This window comes from Enhydra lutris, unplaced genomic scaffold (genome assembly GCF_002288905.1).
Source record: "Enhydra lutris kenyoni isolate GAN:26980312 unplaced genomic scaffold, ASM228890v2 scaffoldscaffold12, whole genome shotgun sequence".
NCBI lineage: Eukaryota > Metazoa > Chordata > Mammalia > Carnivora > Mustelidae > Enhydra > Enhydra lutris.
In genome coordinates, this window is record NW_019154096.1 from 66,813,151 (window position 1) to 66,833,198 (window position 20,048).

Consider the following 20,048-nt stretch of genomic DNA (forward strand, 5'->3'; position numbering starts at 1 on the left):
CTGTGTCTCCCTTTGTGCCAGCACCACTCCTGACACACGCTCCACACAGGCCCTCTGGGACAGGGAGTTCAGTGTAATAACCCCATCCCCAGCCCCCACCCAGGAGGACCCTCCTCCCACCAGCTCCCCACAACGCCCACCAGCACCTCTAGAGAGTTTACTACAAAAATAAAAGAACAGTAACAGAAAGGAGGGGGAAAAGGTGCTTCTACCTTTGCTCGACTTCAATCTCTTGGCAGGAGAGCAGCCAGAAAGACCCTGTTCTAAACATTGTCAGACCAGGTGTCCTCTGTTCAGAGCCCTCCAGTGGTTTCCATTTTCCTGAGAGGAAAATCTGAAGTTGTTACAATGACCAATAAAGCCTTACCCACTCTGGCCCCTAAGTGTCTCTGTGACTTCATCCCCTACTCCTCTTCCTCTGCTCCTGCCATACTGACCTTTTTGCTCTTCCTCAAAGACAGGAGCGACCACCTGTCCCTCTCTCTGGAGAGTCACGTAGTTACCTCCCTCACCTCCGCCAGTAGTCTTTGCCCAAACATCACCTTCTCAGTGAGACCTCCCTGGACCATTCAGACTTAATAGCAGCTCTCTCCTCTAACCAAATCCCAGATTGCCCAATCTGCTTTACTCTGCTTTCTTCCCCACCCCATAGTACTTAACCCACCTTTCCCCATACTCTACAATTTACTTGTTTACTGTATTTATTGGTTGCCTTCCCCATTGTCCTATTCAAGAGGGCAGGGTCTTTATTGTCTTTTATTCATGGATGTATCACTGAAAACTCTAATTGTGCCGGGCATGTAGTAGCCACTCAAGTATTTGGTTTGCTGAGATTACTTGGGTATTTGTCTTTGTACTTCACTCTTGCTTTGCCTCACCAAAACGGCCATGACGAAATCCTTGGCCTCCTTGAAATCTTGGATAATTTAAAATGCCATGCATTAAAAAAGAGCCTAAAAAGTGATTTTTTAAATTACAGCCATATTCTTCAGGGTTCTGACATTAATATTGAAATATCCATCATGACATCTTTAAAGGCTCTCTGCCGTACTAAATCCTAAAAATAATTTATCATGTCAGGGACAAAATTAATTAAATTATTCTCTATTCTTGAATCAAGAACTCAACAGATTTGCTGTTTTTTCTCATTTTGGTGTGCTGACATCTATAAGTGGAGCTTTGATTTCATGATGAACTTTTAAGAGCTATTGCTAACTGCTCTATGCAAAATTTTTTCAGGCAGAACAGCTGTGATTTCAGCAAGCAGCTATGGGGTCACCAATATCTGATGGTCGTTAAATATAATTGTTAAAGCGTAATGAGTCTTCTACTCTTGGAATCATATTCTCTCTAGAGTAAGAATTTCCTCAAAGGATGTGAGATCACCGACAAGTAATGCTACTTTTTTTCTATCAACAAATATATCATAGTATAACAAGATTTATATGGAAGGGCTGACTGCTTCATAAATACTTGAACATCTTAATGTTGTTATGCTGAGAGGAAAAAAATTAAGAAAAAGCAAGAAATACTTTGAGCCATCATCTATGAGGATTTAAAAATGGAGAAACTGACTGAGGGTATCTGTGAACTCAATCACTTGAAATGAATGTAGTCGCCAACAAGGCAGGTTTGCATGACATTAAATGTCATTATGAAGCCTATGTACCATGACATCGGGGTGTATTTAGCTATATGTGGACATAAATTTGTTCTCATAACCATTAACGTAGTGGAAAAATAACTAATAAAATTAACTCTTAATATAGTACTATCTACCAGGTGCTATTCATATAGTAAGAATTCAATCACCCCAGTGACCCTATGAGGTAGGCACCATGATGATCCCCATTTTACAAGTGAGGAAAGGTGCAGCTGAGGCTTACTAGCCTGAGGTCACCTCAAATAAGTAGCAGAGCCAGAATTTGGGCAACCCAGATGATTGGGCTCTAGATGACAATGCTACATTTTATTGCCCCATTATAATGGGCAGATTAGCCATTACTAGCTACATTCATTGTTCAATTCATAATATTTTACGAGGGTCTATTTGTAGTAAACCAATGTTTGCCCTCAAAAATGGGTTAGGGAAAGAATACTCAAAGTGCATAATCCTGACTTGGAAAAATTGTGCCTTTTAAATGTGATCTACCATCCCAAAGCCTTAAAATAACTTTCAAGAGTGACTCAGTCTGTGCTTAATCAAAATATTGCTAATGATGAAACAGCAAAACCTCAGAAGTTTTAATTACCAATCACCTAATGGAAGGCACGCCCTGCTCATTAAATCTCTCAACGTGGAGCTAGGAGCGTAGGCTCTGGCACATTTCTCTGCAGGACACAGGGATTAAAGGTCGTGTGAGCTCCATGCGCTTCTGGACCTAGAACTTAAATGTTAAGAGGTATCACTTTGAAGAAAATTGCTTAATATTTTATAGGGAAGTGACTTTACCAGTAAAAACCTTTAAGAAGAGTTGATGTGATTCTTAAAATCAACTTAGATGCTCCCACTTTGGATAGCTGCTCTCTTACTCTTCGGCACATCAACAGGTAAGACTCCTCATTTCTTAGTTCCTTGAAAATGGGGGGTATCGTCGCATCCAAAATGTGACTGACATGGGCTTTGAAATACCGGCTTTCTTTATATTTTCATTTACTTGTCATAAGGGAAATGCATCAACTTAGTAATACTAAGTCTGATGAGTATGTAAGCATCTATTTCCAATAAGATAAAAGTTGCTGGGTGGTCTCCTACTTGGGCTCGCAGCTCTGCACTTACCAGCCTTATGGACTTGGTCGAGTAACTTATCTGTTAAAGTCTTAATTTCTTCACTTCTAAGAAAGGTATAGAGCAGTAAATGAAAAAATACATTCATATTTTTAATTTCAGTACCTGATTCACTGTACATGCTGAATGAATGAATGAATGAATGAATGAATGAATAATTAATGCTGATTAGAACTTCCAGGTTGATTTTTTTGTATTTGGATCATGATTTTGGGAAGGGCTTTTGGTCTGTGAACATTTCTTACACACTAATTCCACACTCATGTCTTGTGCTTTTCCTGTCCTTACGTATCTCCCATGTACTAGTTGGTTTTTCTCTGTTTTTACTTCCTTTTACTTTGTTTTGGATTTTTGTTAGTTTGTTTGTTTTAATTTTTTTTAAAGATTTTGTTTATTTGACAGACAGAGATCGCAAGTAGGCAGAGAGAGAGGAGGAAGCAGGCTCTCTGCTCAGCAGGGAGCCTCACTCGGGCTTGATCCCAGGACCCTGGGATCCTGACCTGAGCTGAAGGCAGAGGCTTTAACCCACTGAGCCACGCAGGCGCCCCTGTTTGTTTTTACCTCCTGAAGCACAACAAAAGTTAGCTGATATGTTTTAACCAAAATAGAATCAAAGAATTTCAATGTCTTTAGTCCCTGCCCTCCAGCTCTTTACTATGGGATAAAAGTGGATGGAGCTATTGTTTGTTGTAGGATGTCCCAAGAAGGGGCAGGAAACGGCCTGATTTGAGTGTTGGAAGCCGTTAGACTGATGAGCTCCAAAGCAGAACTGAGCGAGAGAAGTCAGCCCTGGTTTCTTTTCCCTTATCTGCCACCTTCTTTTCTCAGGTGGTGTCTCCTCCTTCCAGAGTTCAGAGCCTCTTTCCCATCTCTACACACAGCCAACTCCTCAAAACCCTCTCCGAACAAGGATGCTTATCTGTTTTATTTCAACCAACAAATACAATCACCTGTTGTGTGCCGGCCCCTGGGTTCAGCTCCCGGCACGCAGCGGTGATTGACAAGGCTTCCCTATGTCAGAAATGTTTGCTTCTCAGCAGGAAGTGATTTCTGTTGAAGGCTTACTGAATTAATCACAAATTGTAAAATGGCCGCTGCCAGAGAGCTGAACCCAAATAGACCTTGTTACAAATTTAATAGATGCCAGTATAGGTAGTAATACAGATGTGATGGAGAGTCAAATTTTATAATATCTCTGTAATGAATGTATATGTGCCATGGAAATAAATAAATATATATGTGTATATATACACATACAATGTTTATATTAAATAATCTAAATTTCATATAATTACCTATTTTTTTAAAAATTGTTGGCAGCTAACTCTCTCCTCAGTTCCCTCCTTACTTTGTTTAAATCCCATGGTCCATCACGATCACTCCGTATCATGCACATTGGACTTCTCTCTGTTAACTCTTGCTTCACTTGGCTTAACCACAACCCTGGTTAAATCCAACACCTCATCTGCTTTGTGCAGCTGAATGTGCCTGGAGAAAAAGCACATAGCCCGCTGCTCGTCTCGCTGTGAATTCGTGGGTACCGCGGAAGACCCTGAAGCTGCCAGGCCATCTCACTCCTCTTCTCTTGTCCATTCATTTGCCTGGGCTCCTGGGTTGTTTCGTTCCTCCCCCCTCCACTCAAACTTCCAACACTTCCCTGCTCACCCCGGGCTGATGGCCTGGATTCCTATTTCAGCAGGAAAATGGAAACAAAGAGGCCTTCCTGGAGCTCCCAGTACCAGCTACATGGGTGCAGCTGTCCATACATTCTCCTCTTCTCTCTCTCACACAAGAGATAAGGTGTTTTGCTCCAACAAAGGCCAGTCCTTCCCCTGTATATGTTTTAGAGTCTGTCTCCTCTCATGTGCTCAAGGATCCTACTTCGCGATCTTCTATTTCTCCTGTCTCACCAATGTTCTTCCTCTCTTCTGGGACATTCCCTGCAGGACACAAACGTGTTGTTTCACCCATCTTTAAAACTCCCACTTCTGAGGTGTGTACATAGGGTTTCTTATTTCTCCCCCCCTTATTTCTTGAACTCACTCCAGTCGGGCTCTCACCCCAGAAACTACAACTTGTCATGGTCACCAGTCACTCCTGTGGTGACAAGCCCATGGTGAATTCTGCATCCTTATCTTTTAGACCTGGCAGTATTTGGTATTTTTTATTGTCCCCTCCCCTGGTGACAGGGTTGCTTTTGGTGTGTGTGTGTGTGTGTGTGTGTGTGTGTGTGTGTGTGTTTAAGTTTTCAAGTTGGCTTCTAGAATGCCACACTCTTCCAGATTTCCTCTACTTCTTCAATGACTTCTTGGCAGTCTTGTTTGCTCTTTGCCTCTCATCTTCCTGATGTTTTAATGATGGATTGTCCTTGGATTCCATCCTGAGATCATCCCTCTTCTTTACCTGTCATCACTCCCTTGGTGATCTTATCCATATTCATGACGTCAAATACCAACTTTATGTTCAAGTCTTCCAAGTTCCTGTCTCCAGCTGAACTTCTCCCGGGAAGTCCTGCCTCACGTCCTGCTGTTTCTGTGGCATCTCCACCATGTGTCTAATTCATATAAAAGCTACATATCCAGAGCTGAGCTCTTGAGTCACTCTCAAATCTGTCTCTTCTAGAGTTTCTCCAACCCAATTAATGGCAACTCCAGTCTTCTAGGAACTTCGTCTGAAAACCTCAACATCATCCTCCACTTTTCTATCACACCTCTCTGCTAATTAATCAGTGAGTTCCTTTGAATCCTCCTTCACAATTTATCCAGAACCTGACCACTTCTCACCACCCACCCTGCCATCACCTTAACCTTTTGGATACCATTCTCTCTTGTCTAGTTGACTACAATAGCCTCTCCCCTTCTCCTGCTTCAATCAGTTCTCAAAATAAAAGCCAGACTCAGTCAGTCTGCATCACTTTTTTGCTCAAGGCCCTCCAATGGCTCTCCCCCTCACCTCGGAGGAAACGCCAACTCCTTCCAATGATCTGCCAAGCACTGGATGCTATAGTTCTCTGTAAACTTTCTAAACACCATCCCTGCTACTTGTCTACCATCCCTTATTCAACCCCCTGGGACTACATTCCGGCACTCCAATTATATTTTATTTTAGAAAGAGACTATGGTAAGTACACTGTAAAATACAAAACCTCAAGAGGAATTCCGGGGTAGCAACCTGTAAACAACCACGCAGATATTTTTGTAGTAAAATCTATGAATACTCCTAGTAAGTGGGATAATGAGTACACACACACACACACACACACACACACACACACACACAGTTAGGTCAGTTTCTGTTGCCAAATGAGTCTGCTGCAAATTGAAAAACAAATGAAAAAGTCAACACCCCACTTCTTTTCCCCAGAGATTTTTAGATTTTGAAACTGCAGAATCAGGGGTTGTAGACCTGTCTCTCCCCGCTGATCCCTCAGCTCTGGTCAGGGTGAACTCCTTGTAATTCCTCTGTCACACTGAGCACGCTCCTTCCCCCAGAGGCTGGTACATTCCCTTCCCTCTGCCTAGAATGCTGCCCTCCACCAGAAATTCCCATAGTGTGCTCCTCATCCCCTTCGACTATGGATTCAAATGCCTCCCATTTTAGGGGCACCTGGGTGGCTCAGTTGTTAAGCATCTGACTCTTGATCTTAGCTCAGGTCTGGCGCTCAGGGTCATGAGTTCAAGCCCCATGTTGAACTCCACACTGGCATGGAGCCTACTTAAGAAAAGAAAAAATGTCACCTAGAAACCCCTTCTCACCTGAATATACATGCACTTTCAGTTAATTTATGTGTTTTTATTCATTGTCCCCACAACTCCACTAGACTCTACTCCATGAAGATTAGGATTATTTCTTCCACTGTTGAATCCCCAGTGCTGAGAACAGTGTCGGGTGCCTAATAGACACTCAAATAAATATTTCTTGAATAAATTAATGAATCTACTTTCAAGATTTTTTTTGTCATTGGAAAAGGCTGCTCACAGTAAGATAGAGAAATGACTCATTTAGAAAGTGGAAATTAAGAAAATATGAACTGATATGCCAACTTTATATGATTTCTTAACCAATTAAACCTAGCTTCATGTACTATGCTGTATTTCAAATGCTCTTTTAAAGAACTTTTAGGTCAAAAAGGAAATAAAGCACTTCAATTGCAGAATATATCAAAATGTAATGACTCAAGAATTGAAGAAATTAGAAAAAGAACAAGTAATATTGAAGGAAGAATTTCATTAATTAAAATAAATGTAGAGGTTAACGCATTAGAAAAACAGGAGAAAGGCAATATAATTGATAGATACGTGTGATGGTTGCTTAATAAAACTTAAGAAATAGAAAACCATGCCGACAGATTTAAATAAACAATGGGAAATAACCACAGGTGTGGAAGAAATTAAAATGATTATACTTTGTATAAATTCAGGCCAAGAGAAATGAAATTCTAGATGAAAATCTTACTCTTTACACCAAAATAAATCTCAGATCGGTGAACATTTAAAGTAAAACTGAAACAAGAAACGTATAAAAGAAAACAGAGTGGAATTGTGAATTAACTTGAAGTAAGGAATACTTTTCTAAATAAGGTGAAACCCCAAAACTGTAAAGGAAAAGATTAATCATTTTTTGAATAAAATGTGAAACTTCTATAAAACAAAAATACAAAGAGCAAACTAGAATATCTTTTCTCAATATCTGACTGGAAAGCAGCAAATTGTATTTGAAGAGTTTTTACAAATAGGAAAAAAGCAAACTTTAGAAAAAGTGCATAGGACACAAAGATCTCACCCACAGATGTGCAAAGGGGCAGAAATGCACAAGATATTCAGTTTGTGTGGGTAATTCAAGAAATGCACATTTAAATGACAAAAGGCTTTTCCTTCCGGTGGCACCTATAAAAATGTAACCCCAGTACCCTTCCATGGCAGACTGTATTATTGTCCCCCATTATTTACTCCCTATCCCTGGAAGAGGACTCTGTAGCCTCAGCCCCACCTTTGGCCACAGGATGTACAAAGACAGTCCAAGTCTCAATGCCTGTGTGAAGAGCCTTTACCCGCTTTCTCTCTGCCCCAAGAGCAACATGTTCTGAACAAGGGTCTCTTTAGCTTAGATCTGGAGTGAAAAGGACTGGTAAATCAGAGCCACAGTGAACCTAAAACTATTGCAGCCAAAATGTAACATAAATGAGAAATAAACCCTTATTTTGGTAAGACAAGGAGATTTGGAGGCTCTTGCTTACCACAGGCAAAAGGTAATTAATTAATGTTCCTCTCGATTCTACTTAGTAATAGAATGAGCTGCCTGATGGTCCATATTTTACCACTTAACAGCAGTGACTCATTGGGCAAGAGTGATTGCTTTTTCTTTTTTTTTTTTTTTTTTTTTTTTTTTTTTTTTTAGTGATTGCTTTTTCTAAGTGTCCACTTCCTCAACTACGTGACACTTAGGGCTCAGTCTGTTTTTGCTGTTTTAATTATTATTAGTAAGATCCAGAAGCCACACTGAACATAATTTGGAGAAGTAGTACTCTTTTTTTTCTGTTGTAACTTATTTATTTTTTATTTTTTTATTTTTTTAAAGATTTTTATTTATTTATTTATTTGACAGATAGAGATCACAAGTAGGCAGAGAGAGAGAGAGAGAAGGAAGCAGGCTCCCTGCTGAGCAGAGAGCCCGATGCGGGGCTCGATCCCAGGACCCTGAGATCATGACCTGAGCTGAAGGCAGAGGCTTTAACCCACTGAGCCACCCAGGTGCCCCTAACTTATTTTATTATTAAAGTAATCATTATTAATCATTGAAAATTTAAGACCATAGATAAAGATAAAGAAAATAAAAACTAAAATAAAATAAAATAAAAATGTGTTCTCATCACTGTCAATATTTTGAAGCACTTCCTTTAAATTTTATTTTTCCCCATGCATTTTAAATAAAACCATACATAGTTCTGCTACCTACCTGCCCTTTCCCCCCAACCCTATATCATTCTCACTTTATTACTGACCGCATTACAGATCTCTGTAAACATTTTCAATGGCTGCATATCTTCAAGGCTACCATTTTAAAACTATATTCTTTGTTTTATATTGGCCCAATAACAACTTACTGATTTTATAGAAAACATGTTATTTTTAAAGCACTATTAATCTTTCAATTCTTTTCTTTAAATGGATTTAGTGCCTTAAGATGTTGACCAGTCTCCTTCGTCACATGTAGTTTCTTCTAACTTTATGCTCTTTCAGTGGGCATTTCCTTATGAAAAAGGACATGGTGACCAATAACCCTGGTAAGTTACAAACATTGAGAATGGACAATATTTATAACAACCTTCATTTCAAAATCCAAACTCACTTCCATAGACTGAATGATGTAGTTAAGAATTTGTGTTGGGGAGGGGGGAGCCATGTAACCCAAAAAACAAAGGCAGCTGGACATTCTAGGAAAAAACAGAAGGTTCTATTAGAATAGCATGATCTAGGGGCATCTGGGTGGCTAAGCCATCTGACTCTTGATTTCAGCTCAGGTCATGATCTCAGAGTCCTGAGATGGAGCCCTGAGTCAGGTTTATGCTTGGCACAGAGACTGCTTGAGATTCTCTCTCTCCCCCTGCCCATCCCCACCATGCTCTCTCTCTCTCTCAAATACATGTATCTTAAAAAAATAAAATACACAATCCAAATGTAAACTCATTGGTCCAAATCAGAACTGCATGTATGTGTGCTTCAACAGAAAAAACAGAATAGATTCCAGGCAGGAGAAATGTTGATTGAGGAGCTGTACTGTACTAGGGATATATGGAAGAGGGCGCATGTTTACTCTTGCAACAAGAGAAAACAAAGGCAACCAGAGAATCCAGGAAAATGAGATGGCATAAGAAAAGCATAATCCAAATATGGAGGAAACTAAAATGACACTGATGTTGAGCAATTCATGTCTATGAAAAGATCATTCATTTGAATCTTCTCCTCTGAAGGGAATGGGTAGCTGAATAATGAGGTGCAGACAAGGAAATGTAATTATAGCATGCTAACTGGCTCTGAAAGGAAAAATATTTATCTAGTCATAATAATATGTCTCTGTTTATTGATATTCAATTCTTTAGAGCCAGTCTACAGATAAAACACAAAAGACTTAATTATGATTATAGAGCAAAGTCTGAATGTTATTAACTTTGACGGTATGAAAGTCAAAGTGTGGCCGGCAGCCTTTGGAAGATGGAAGGGAAGAGGACGGGCAACACGGCTTAAGCCTTGTCTTGCAAAGGTAGGGAGTCAGGTTATGAGAAGTAGGAGGTATGGATCAAAAAAGAAAAGAGTACGGGGGCACCTGGGGTGGCTCACTCGGTTAAGCATCTGACTCTTGATTTTGGCTCAGGTCATAATCTCAGGGACATGAGATCAAGCCTAACGGTCCGCTTAAGATTCTCTTTCTCCCTCTCCCTCTACCCCTCCAGCCCCCTTGTTCTCTCTCTCTCTCAAAAAGAAAAATAAAAAGGAGAAGAAGATGATGATGATGATGATAATTACTATTTAAGTTTATAGTGGAAACCAGGGTGCCTGGGTGGCTCAGTGGGTTAAGCCGCTGCTTTTGACTCAGGTCATGATCCCAGGGTCCTGGGATTGAGTCCCACATCAGGCTCTCTGCTCAACAGGGAGCCTGTTTCTCCCCCCCGCTCCCCGCCTACTTGTGATCTCTGTCTGTCAAATAACTTTATAGTGGAAGCCATTAGATGAGCTAAAAACAATGTTACTGACTGTAGAGGAGGAGGACTTAAGACAATGTGGAGAGAATTGTCCTGTAGGAGCTCTTGCCCCCCAGCTTCATGTCAGCCCTTGCCCGGCCAGCACTGAGATGCTCAACCACGGTTCCCCCTGTTCAGCCATTCCCAGAGAAGCACTGTCAGCAGGGACACTAGAGGGACACTGAGGCTCCAGGATGAAAAAAGGAGGTGCTCCTTCCTGTTGGCTCCCGGTTCCTGTCAGTGTTTTTCCAGCAGTGACTTGTCACCTCTGCATGAACAATTGTCCAGTAGCAGCTGATGGCTCTGGTTTGCAGCTGTTCTAAAACCCCTGGTGCGTGGGGTACCAGGGGTACCTAGTGCCCACTTAAAGATGCCAGCACTAGCCGGCTAGCACCCCTCTTCAGGGACTGAACCCCAGCTCTGGAGACAGTACCCTGGCCCGGGTCTAGCAGCCCTTCCTCCAAGTTTCCTCATTTGAATAAACAAACCTCTTCTGTGTCTCCCACCAGACCCTGCCAGTAGCTGCTCCTGCAGTTGTCACCTGGGAGCTGCTGTCTGGTCCCCTTTTTGCCTTTGGTTTGCCAATATCTGATTAATGACAATTCATTGTATTAAACTCTCACAGTTAAAAATAAGCGGTGTGATTTGTTTCTTGCCCTGATCCTGGCTGATTCCAAGAACAGGTGGGTTAAATCTTCATTTATTACTGTAGCGAGTTAATAGATCATGTGTGACTAAAGTTATTATATCAAAACTTAGTGGGGTAAGTGTGTTATATAGAGAGATGGGGGTGACCACCAGAATAACTGTCACCTCTGGGGACAGGGCTGGGTTTGGGAATGAGGAGGGGATGTTGCTCACCTGTACAATTTCTTTTTAAAAATTTAATTCTCTGTCCTCTCTCTTTATATTTATTGTGGAACCTCATTGGTAGGGAATGGAGAAAATGCTGTATCTCCTAAAATTTTAAAGTAAAATCTGGTGGACTTGGAAGTCAAAGTCTGATTTGCCATATTTTGGTAAATGGAAGAAAACCCTCAAATTCAAGTCTTCAAACAGCTCTAGTCACTAGTAACAAATAATCCTAAAATGAACAAATGAAAACCAATGTAATAAGTAATAATAAATTGAATACATAATTCATTAATAAGTTGAACAAATAATAGCAATTATCACTGAATAAATTAAATTATTCCTCCATTAAACAACAGGAAATGAAGTTGTTTTGACTATTAAATGAAAAAGAAAAGCCCTGTTGAAAAGACAAAGGAAAGTCAGTGGATGGCAGAAATATTAAGACTCAGTTTCCCCAAAGCTTCTCATTGTAGAGATGAGTGGGGTGAGCTCCAGACAGAAGAGACTTGGTTACAACTGAATGAAATTTTGCTGTCCCTGTGCTCTCAGGAGACCTATACCTCTCAGGTATAGTGTTAGGCTCTGGGGACTCCAAGGTCCCTTTCAGCAAAAATTTCACTCTCATAAGAAAAGGCAGGAATTCAGGGAACACTCAGTATCTATGTCTAGGCCCATTCACAAGGGTTGTCCTGGGTGATAGGTAATCTTCCTATCAAGGCTGTAAGGTAAGTGGGATTAACTCTACTTTGCAGAGGACATAAAAGAAAAAAGAATTGTCCAAAGTCAGGAATATCTGATTCCAAAGTCCCTATGCTCTCCTTTGTGGCACTGTGATCTGCAAAGTCATAGTCATAAATAATAGGAGGAGGGTGGTGGCAGAAGGGGAGTGGAGAGCATTCTTTAAAGAGAGTCTCCCTGGGCCGAATTTGTTTGACTTAAATCCCTATTTTAATGAACCATTGTGGTGGGAAACCCAGCCTCTCTCTGGACCTGGTTCCTATAATACTAACACTCCATCTTTTTGCTGCAGGAAAAGAAGTTTGCTATGAAAGGGTGGGGTGCTTTAAAGACGGTTTACCATGGACTGGGACCTTGTCAAGACAGTTGGCAGGTTTGCCCTGGTCTCCAGAGGAGATAAACACTCGCTTTCTGCTCTACACTAGACATAATCCCAAAGTCTATCAGGTAAGCTAACTTGCTGCCTTCACACATAGGTTATTCTACATCAGAAGATGTATCTATAGATACAGAAGGCCTAGGTTCAGTAACTTACTCTGGCACAAACTACTGATTTAAAGGCCAATATTTCTTTTTAGTATTGTGAGCCAGATTTTCTTGTCATATTATTTGTTCTAGTACTTAAATATAAAGATTGCTCTGCATCTGTTGTTTCATATGAAATGAATTTGATACTCCATTCGATTAATATACTAATTGAGAACTTTCCACAGGTAAGACTAGGGACAAGCAACAGTATCTATCATGTTTCAAATTGATTAAATAAGACAGTATCTTGTTTATTGTATTAGGGAAAATAGGGTTTGTAAACAATTAACTTCTGTTGCAGCACCAACTATAATCTGTTACGTAAGATACAAAAAAAGGAATCTGGGAGCGTGGTGAGGAAAGGCTTACCTTCCCCTTGGGGGTGGGACGGGAACCAGGAAAGGCTTTGAGGAAGACACCTGTTTGAGGTGTGTCCCACAGAGTGGGCAGGGTTTATGTAAGCAGAGACACACAGGGAAGTGACAAATGAAGTGGTGTGGATGAAAGAAAGCCTGCAGAGTATGTCTGATGTCATGTCGAGTTGGACGGAGGACAGAGAGGAAGTGCTGGAGTATGGAGTTAGTTAGAAAAGTAGTTTAGAGATGAATTCTAGGGAACTAGAATCTTCCTGGGGACTCTGGGTTTTATTCTGTGAGCCATGAGGCCCCAGTGGGAGTTTTTAATGAGTCTATAGGTTTTTTACCCTGGCTGCAGTGAACCTTCTTGGACCGGAGCTGGGAGAGCCTGCCAGTGATCTCCAGACCATGTAGTACCGAGCCGCCCAACACACTAATCATGAATGAGCTACATGGGTATTAAAACTAAATAAAATGAAAAATTCCATTTTTCAGCTGCACCAGCCACATATCACGTGCTCAGTAGCCCTCTGTGGCTAGTGGCTACCATTTTGGACCATGCAAATATAGGCTATTTCCACTATCTCAGAAAGTTCTATTTGAGAGTGCTAGAAAACCAGACTCAGGGAACTACTCTGAGCCAGAGCAAGGGCACGAGTATGAGAACAGAAGACCGACATGATAAACATCCTAAACTGTCCTGAGACATCACACATGAGTCACAGGAAGAATAATGACCTCTTGTCAAGAAAACTTGATTGGGGATGCAGGAGAATGAGTTACATTTTGGACCAGTGAGGTTTGGGCCGGCTATCGGATATTTGCATCTTATAGCTCAGTAGGCAGTCTAGAGCTGGAAAAAGAGATGCCAAAGTCTTTTACCCCGAGGTGAGAGTTGAAACCCAAAGAGTGATGTGATCTTAGGGGCACAGAAAAAAAGCATGATACTAGACCTAAGCAGAGCAAAGGCCAGAGAACAAGCACTCCGCGGTTCAAGATAATTTCCCATCTCTACCTGCTCCTGATTCACCCTGAGCCTCACTTTCCATCAGACCCAGCCAAGACACCACACCAACAGAATCTGATGTGTAGCTCTCCACTGACCAGACACACACGTACGTAGGGGCACACGGCTCTTCACTGAAATCCGCCCTTTGCCCTGTCGATGACAGCTCTATCCAAAACAAAGAGGAAAAGCCCTTAATTGGGGTCCAGAGAAATTTACAGAGAAAGTGTACTCAAAAGTGTGATTTCCGTAACTATCAAAAAGCCAAGAGAGGAATGTTCCTCAGCTTTAAAAAGAAATGGCATTGCGGTAGATGCCACAACATGGATGAACCTTCAAAACATCTTACAAACTTAAATAAGCAAAGACACAAAAGGACAAGCATGGTGCATTCCATGAAATTCCCATTATATGAAACCCCTAGAATAGTCGAATTCATAGAGATAGAAAAGTAGGATAATAGTTACCAGGGGATGGGGGAGGGAACATTGTGGAGTTACTATTTCAGGGTACAGGATTTCAGTTTGGGATGATAAAAAGTTCCTTGAGAGGGATAGTACTGATAGTTACACAACAACGCTGATGACTTCGTGTTACTAAATTGTATACTTCAAAATGGTTGAGATGGTAATTTTTGTGTTATATCTATTTTGCCACCATTTTTTCTAATGTAAAGGGAATCTGTTGAATATAAAAGTTTTGGAGCACCTTTGCTCTCTGGTTAGAACTTTAGGGTACATGTGTGTATTCAGGACTAACTGAACCCCTGGTCTTGTCCCTCAGTCTTCATAGGACTCATTGGTCCTTAGTCCTTCTACATAGTGGCCATGCACTTGAACTTGAAGTGCACTTGAACCATAAAGCACGGGCACCAAAACAGGTGATAAAGGTCAGTCTTTAGGAGAATGTGGACCCTAAAGGCAATGAAGAGACTGTCAGACACTGAGTACTCTCCTAATAAAGGGACCATAAAGGCAACATTCCTCACGTCTTTTCCACTCCCTTCCATTTGGAAAAAACCCTGTGACAAACCAGATCTGTACTTGAATTTTGCAATGGATGGAAGCCTGAGGGTTTGGTGTTCATGTGTTTTATACCAACAGTCAGGATACAGGTTGGGTCAACATACAATACTAAAAACCTCGATGGCCCCATGGTTGGCCCATATGCTACCCTTGGTGTATGAGAAAGCAGAAGTTAACCGTGCAATGGTTTAATGTTCTCTTTTCCCAGAGGGAGGGCTTTTAAAGCTAACCGTTGTGCAATAACCTGGACTCTTCGGAGAGTCCCAGGTCTTCACAGCTACAATTCTATAAGAATGAATCCAATCTGCCATCCCCCACAGCGGCTCATACGGTTAGTCACTGGCGGTGATGCACATTTTGCACAATTATGGTGGTTTCTGGGCCTGCAGCTTTTCTCTAGGCTGGGACATACCTAACTGGTGACTACTTTTGACTGACTACAGATGAGATCACCGAGAGAGTAGCTATGCTCTGTGGAACGGGTTGATCTCATACCAGGTAGGCTCTGTGATTCTTCAATGATAAGAACGTTAAAAGTAAAGGTCTGAGCACCCAGCTAAACATTGAAACTTTACCTAGCCCTTTCTTGGGATAACCCCTTCTGTCTTGACACCCTTTTATGGCTCTGTCCTTGCGGCAGCAGAAGCTGAGGTGTCCTCTTTGAGTTGATTCCATGGTGTTGTTTCCTGTTTTCTAGGTTAGTATGTCATTTCACAGGGGTGTGCCAGATTGAATACGAAGAGAACAAAAGTGTTTTTCTACCTTTCCTACTTTATTGAATTCTTCAAGGCTTTTGTGACAGTAGAGGATGCTGGGATCCCATAAGAGTTGTTAGATTGACACTTTGAAGCTTTCACAAGGCCCCACATCTAGCCTCCAGCTCTTCTCACGACGTAGAAAGATTAAACAAACTTTTTCTACCAAATCCCCTTTCTCAAATAGGTTTGAGGTGTTTTTTTCTTTTCTTTTCTTTTTTTTTTTTTTTTTTTTTTTTTTTTTTTTGGTCACAGAAATAAAAATATGGTTGGTTGTTTAAGGAGCTCCAGCTGGGGTTGGAATTAACATCTGGATTCTTTTAAATATGTAGATGGACAAATGTTTTTGTGTTTGGATTCCATTATTCAGTACAGCAGCGCTTCCGAAAAAAAAAAAAAAAAAAAGCCCAGATACGTTTGATTTTCTTATCTGTCTCAACAAATCCCACATCTGCTCTGGGCCGTATCAGTAAAGAACAGTATGATCAGACCCCAACTTGAGAGCTCGGTGGTAGAACATGTGACTTCAGGGAAAGACCACGTGGGTTTCAACCCCTACACCAGGACTTGTTAGCTGGAGGGCCTTTGGACAAATGACTTGACTTCTCATTGTGCCCTTTCCTAATCTGTAAAGTTAGTACCTACCTCACAGTGTAGCTAAAAAGTCTTCACTGCAAAGTGCTTAGAACGATTCCTGGCACATGCGAGTGTAGCTATATTATAATGACTACGTAAGTCAATTTAAGATTCTCCTAACTGCTTGCTTACCACCCTGGAGCTATTTTAACTAGCCTGCAAGTTGTATGATCAACTTGCATGTTACTGTTAAACACAGGGCTAGGAATAGGCCCTTCCTTTGAAGGATCTTTGCTGTGGGATTCTCCATGGTCCAACTTGCAACTCGCTGATTAGAGGGCTCATCTTTTTTTTCTCAAAATAGAATTTTGAGCATTTCTTAGAGCGTGCCTTTTCATGTTTCTTTTAAGAACGAAATCACTTCAGTGCCTAGTATCGCTTAAATTGAGTTTGGTTGGTTATAAAAACAATCCAACAAAATACAAGAAATACGAAAGAACATTTAAGGTAATTACATAAGATGATCATTAATACGCTATTGCGCTGCATGTGGTGAGATCCTAAACTATATTCCCTCCCCCGTAAAGTGGGGTGAACAATCTCTTTTGCCGCCTTGTCAGCATTTCCTAAGCCTCAAGCAGCACACGGCTCATGGATTCCATGGGCAGCAGAGAAGTAAGTGCTAGAAAAAGTAAGGCTGACAGGAGCCCTGACCGCAACTGACCCAGCATTGTCTTACAAACCTTGCCCTGAAAGCAAACATTTTTCTTTCCTTTCCTTGTGATTACATTTATATATTATATTTGATAACGCATTAATAATTTCTTAGTACCTTGCCGTGTGTAGCAGTAACTATTTCTTTGGTAAAAATGTATTAAAGAAGATTGTTAAAAATCAAATGTAGTGGAAGACTTTTGAGCAGACTTGGAATAATTCTACTAAGTGTCAAATAATTTTGAATTATTATTTTACCTTAATCTCTTTTCACTTGAAATAGGAGATCAGTGCAATTAATTATCTAACTATCCAAACCTCACACTTTGGAACAGACAAGATGACCCGTATTAACATACCTGGATGGAAATCAGATGGAAAATGGCAGCAAGACATGTGCAATGTATGATACGAATAGCCTCTTCTTTATACTGGTATAAAAGCTGTATGTTTAATGGGAATGTACTTTGCATATATTAATGCATATTCATGAAAAATCCTCCATTCAGTTACTCACATTGTCCCTGTCCCAAGGCCCCAAATGAATTATCCATTTCCCATTTATACCCACTTATTATGAATTGCATAGATTATAATGGGAGCATATTTCTTTATAATTATTCTTTGATAAAGTCTCACTTTTGACAAAAGATTGAACAATATGATAAATTTCTCACTTAAGGGAAAAAATTTTCCAGGTTCACTTCAAGAAATTAATTTTCCTCCCTTACACTCAAGATTAATAGACTGCTAACATAGTAAGCAATTAATTATTTATAAGGCCATATAGTATAGTAGAGTCAGGCTGCCTGAATTCATACCGTGGTTCTATGTACCACGATCGTGGCTAAGTTTAATTAACTTGTCCATGCTTTGGATTCTTTATCTGTAAAAGGGATTAAGTAAGATGATATATATAAAAGGTTTAGGGCAGAACCTAATGTGTACTCTGTTCTCAATACCTGGTAGTGTTATTTCTTTTTTCTTTTTTCCCAGTGTTATTTCTTATTCTGGAATCCATTGCTCAGTCACTTTGGCTTCCTTTAATTCTTCTTTCTTACATACATAATAAATCTTTGTGCCAGGTGTTACTGAAAGCGGAAGACGTGAATTGCATTAACATAGACTGGATTAACGGTTCGTTGGAATACATCGACGCCGTCAACAATCTGCGTGTTGTTGGGGCTGAGGTGGCGTATTTTATTAATGTTCTCACGGTAAGAGAAGTTGATTTTTTAAAACTGTGTTTAATTGGTTTTGCATCATAACACTGAGAATCTGCGTCGATTTTATGGCTTTTTTATTGCTTACACAACTTCTAAGCGTCTTTTGAGATATTAAGCATTCCGTATGGTGACCAGGAAAGGGAAGGGACTTCTTGGAAAAGAAGTGCCTGTGATTCTACAAAGCGCCACTTGGTGGCAGTGTCCCTTCACAGGTTCCTCACCCAAGGCTTTCCCCACCCCTAACCCCAGCCCCAAGGTCATGTCCGGGGTTGCCTTGTAAGACTGTCTCCTGCCAGTTAGTTTTTGTCCCATCATAAACCTATCCTTAATGATTATAAACTATTCCCATCTTATGAATACCATTTATTGGGAATGTGAACTACATGGTCCCACAGAAATTGGGTTCTGTGGCAGGGAATTAGTTAGGTCTGTGGTCCAGCCCAGGCACAATAACACCTACATTTTCTAAAAGAATAAAATAGCAAAGTCTTTTGCTATATAGGAGGGTTACACCCTGAGACATTTATAAATCTCCATATGCCCTACTATTATAGAAAGTAATTTCCCACCATAAAATGCAGCGAAGTAAAATCTAAAGATTTATGACCCTTTCAGACTCTTAAGGTGGGTTCACTCATTCATTCAACAAATATTTTTCTCTGCGCCGCTGTGGGCTAGGCGCTGTTCTAGTCACTGAAGATACAGGGTGAGTGAGACAGTTTCTGCTCTGACAAAGCATGAGGACAGTACTATGAAGTCCAAGGCAGTGGGATGGAAAGAGACTGGAGCAGAGGCTAACCTAGGTGGGCAACCCAGGGAGGTGATGCTTGCACCTGAGCACAATGAGGAACCAGCTGGAGGGGACTCATGGGGCCAAGTCCTCACCTCTGCCCCCACACGGTTTGTCCGCTCGTCCTGCCTTTGAGGGAGACCAGGGCACAAGGAGGTACCTAGAATGGGTCCTTGCATCTAAAGGATGAAATCCGATTTCATCTCTTCAGAGAAATACCTGTCCTAACCTTTTGTGAATTTCTTGTGGATCCTGGGGCCTGCACTGTGGGCTCTTCTAGGTCCAGGAAATAAATGGCAGTGACTTGTCGGAGAGGAAATGTTTGCGGAGAGGAAAGCATTTGCTGTAGTACATGTTCGGTGAATTGATGGGGACAGAGGAGGGGATGCCTGTAGGGGGAGGAGGGCTGATCGGATACCAGGCTGTAGAGGAAGACAGAGAGAAAGCCGAGATTTGAAAGGGTGGCCGCAGTGGAGGAAGGGGCCCCTAATGACCAGGAGACATCCTTGGATGCACATTCACATGTAACGGATGGAGAAAATACTCTTTATAAGGCAGCACGTAATACAGTCATTACTGGTGGGAAAAAAGTGGAACATTTGATCAAATGACAAATTTATCCATGTGAAGGCAATTGCTTGATTTTCGCTGTTACCGTGAAGAGAACTTGAAGCTCAGATGAAACAGAAAGGGCTTGCTCCTTTGTTCCCCGTTGAGTGTGCGTGCGTGTGTGTGTGGACTCTTTGGCATACAGTCACTTTGGGAATAGTCATTAAAATTCCTCTTTGAAGACCAAACTCAGCACAGACATTTGCTAGAGTGTCCTTCAGTTGGAGGAGACAGACGCAGGGAAGGTATGTAACAGCCCTGGTATGACCGCATTTGACCCATGATGAGAGTGTGCTGGCAGGGTTGGCTCTCAGGGATGGTGGTTGCTGGACGTGGTTGCTGGA

The 20,048-nt window shown here is 41.1% G+C and overlaps 1 protein-coding gene across 1 annotated transcript in view; it reads left to right on the top strand.

Moving 5' to 3' along the window:
* The first annotated feature begins 2,501 nt into the window (after window positions 1-2,501).
* Window positions 2,502-20,048, top strand: part of LOC111145307 (pancreatic lipase related protein 3) — a 33,390-nt gene continuing 15,843 nt past the window's right edge. The window contains exons 1-4 of the mRNA XM_022500145.1: window positions 2,502-2,550; window positions 12,412-12,566; window positions 17,363-17,482; window positions 18,165-18,296. Of these exons, the coding sequence (XP_022355853.1) occupies window positions 2,502-2,550; window positions 12,412-12,566; window positions 17,363-17,482; window positions 18,165-18,296 (456 nt within the window). The remainder of the gene's footprint in view (window positions 2,551-12,411; window positions 12,567-17,362; window positions 17,483-18,164; window positions 18,297-20,048) is intronic.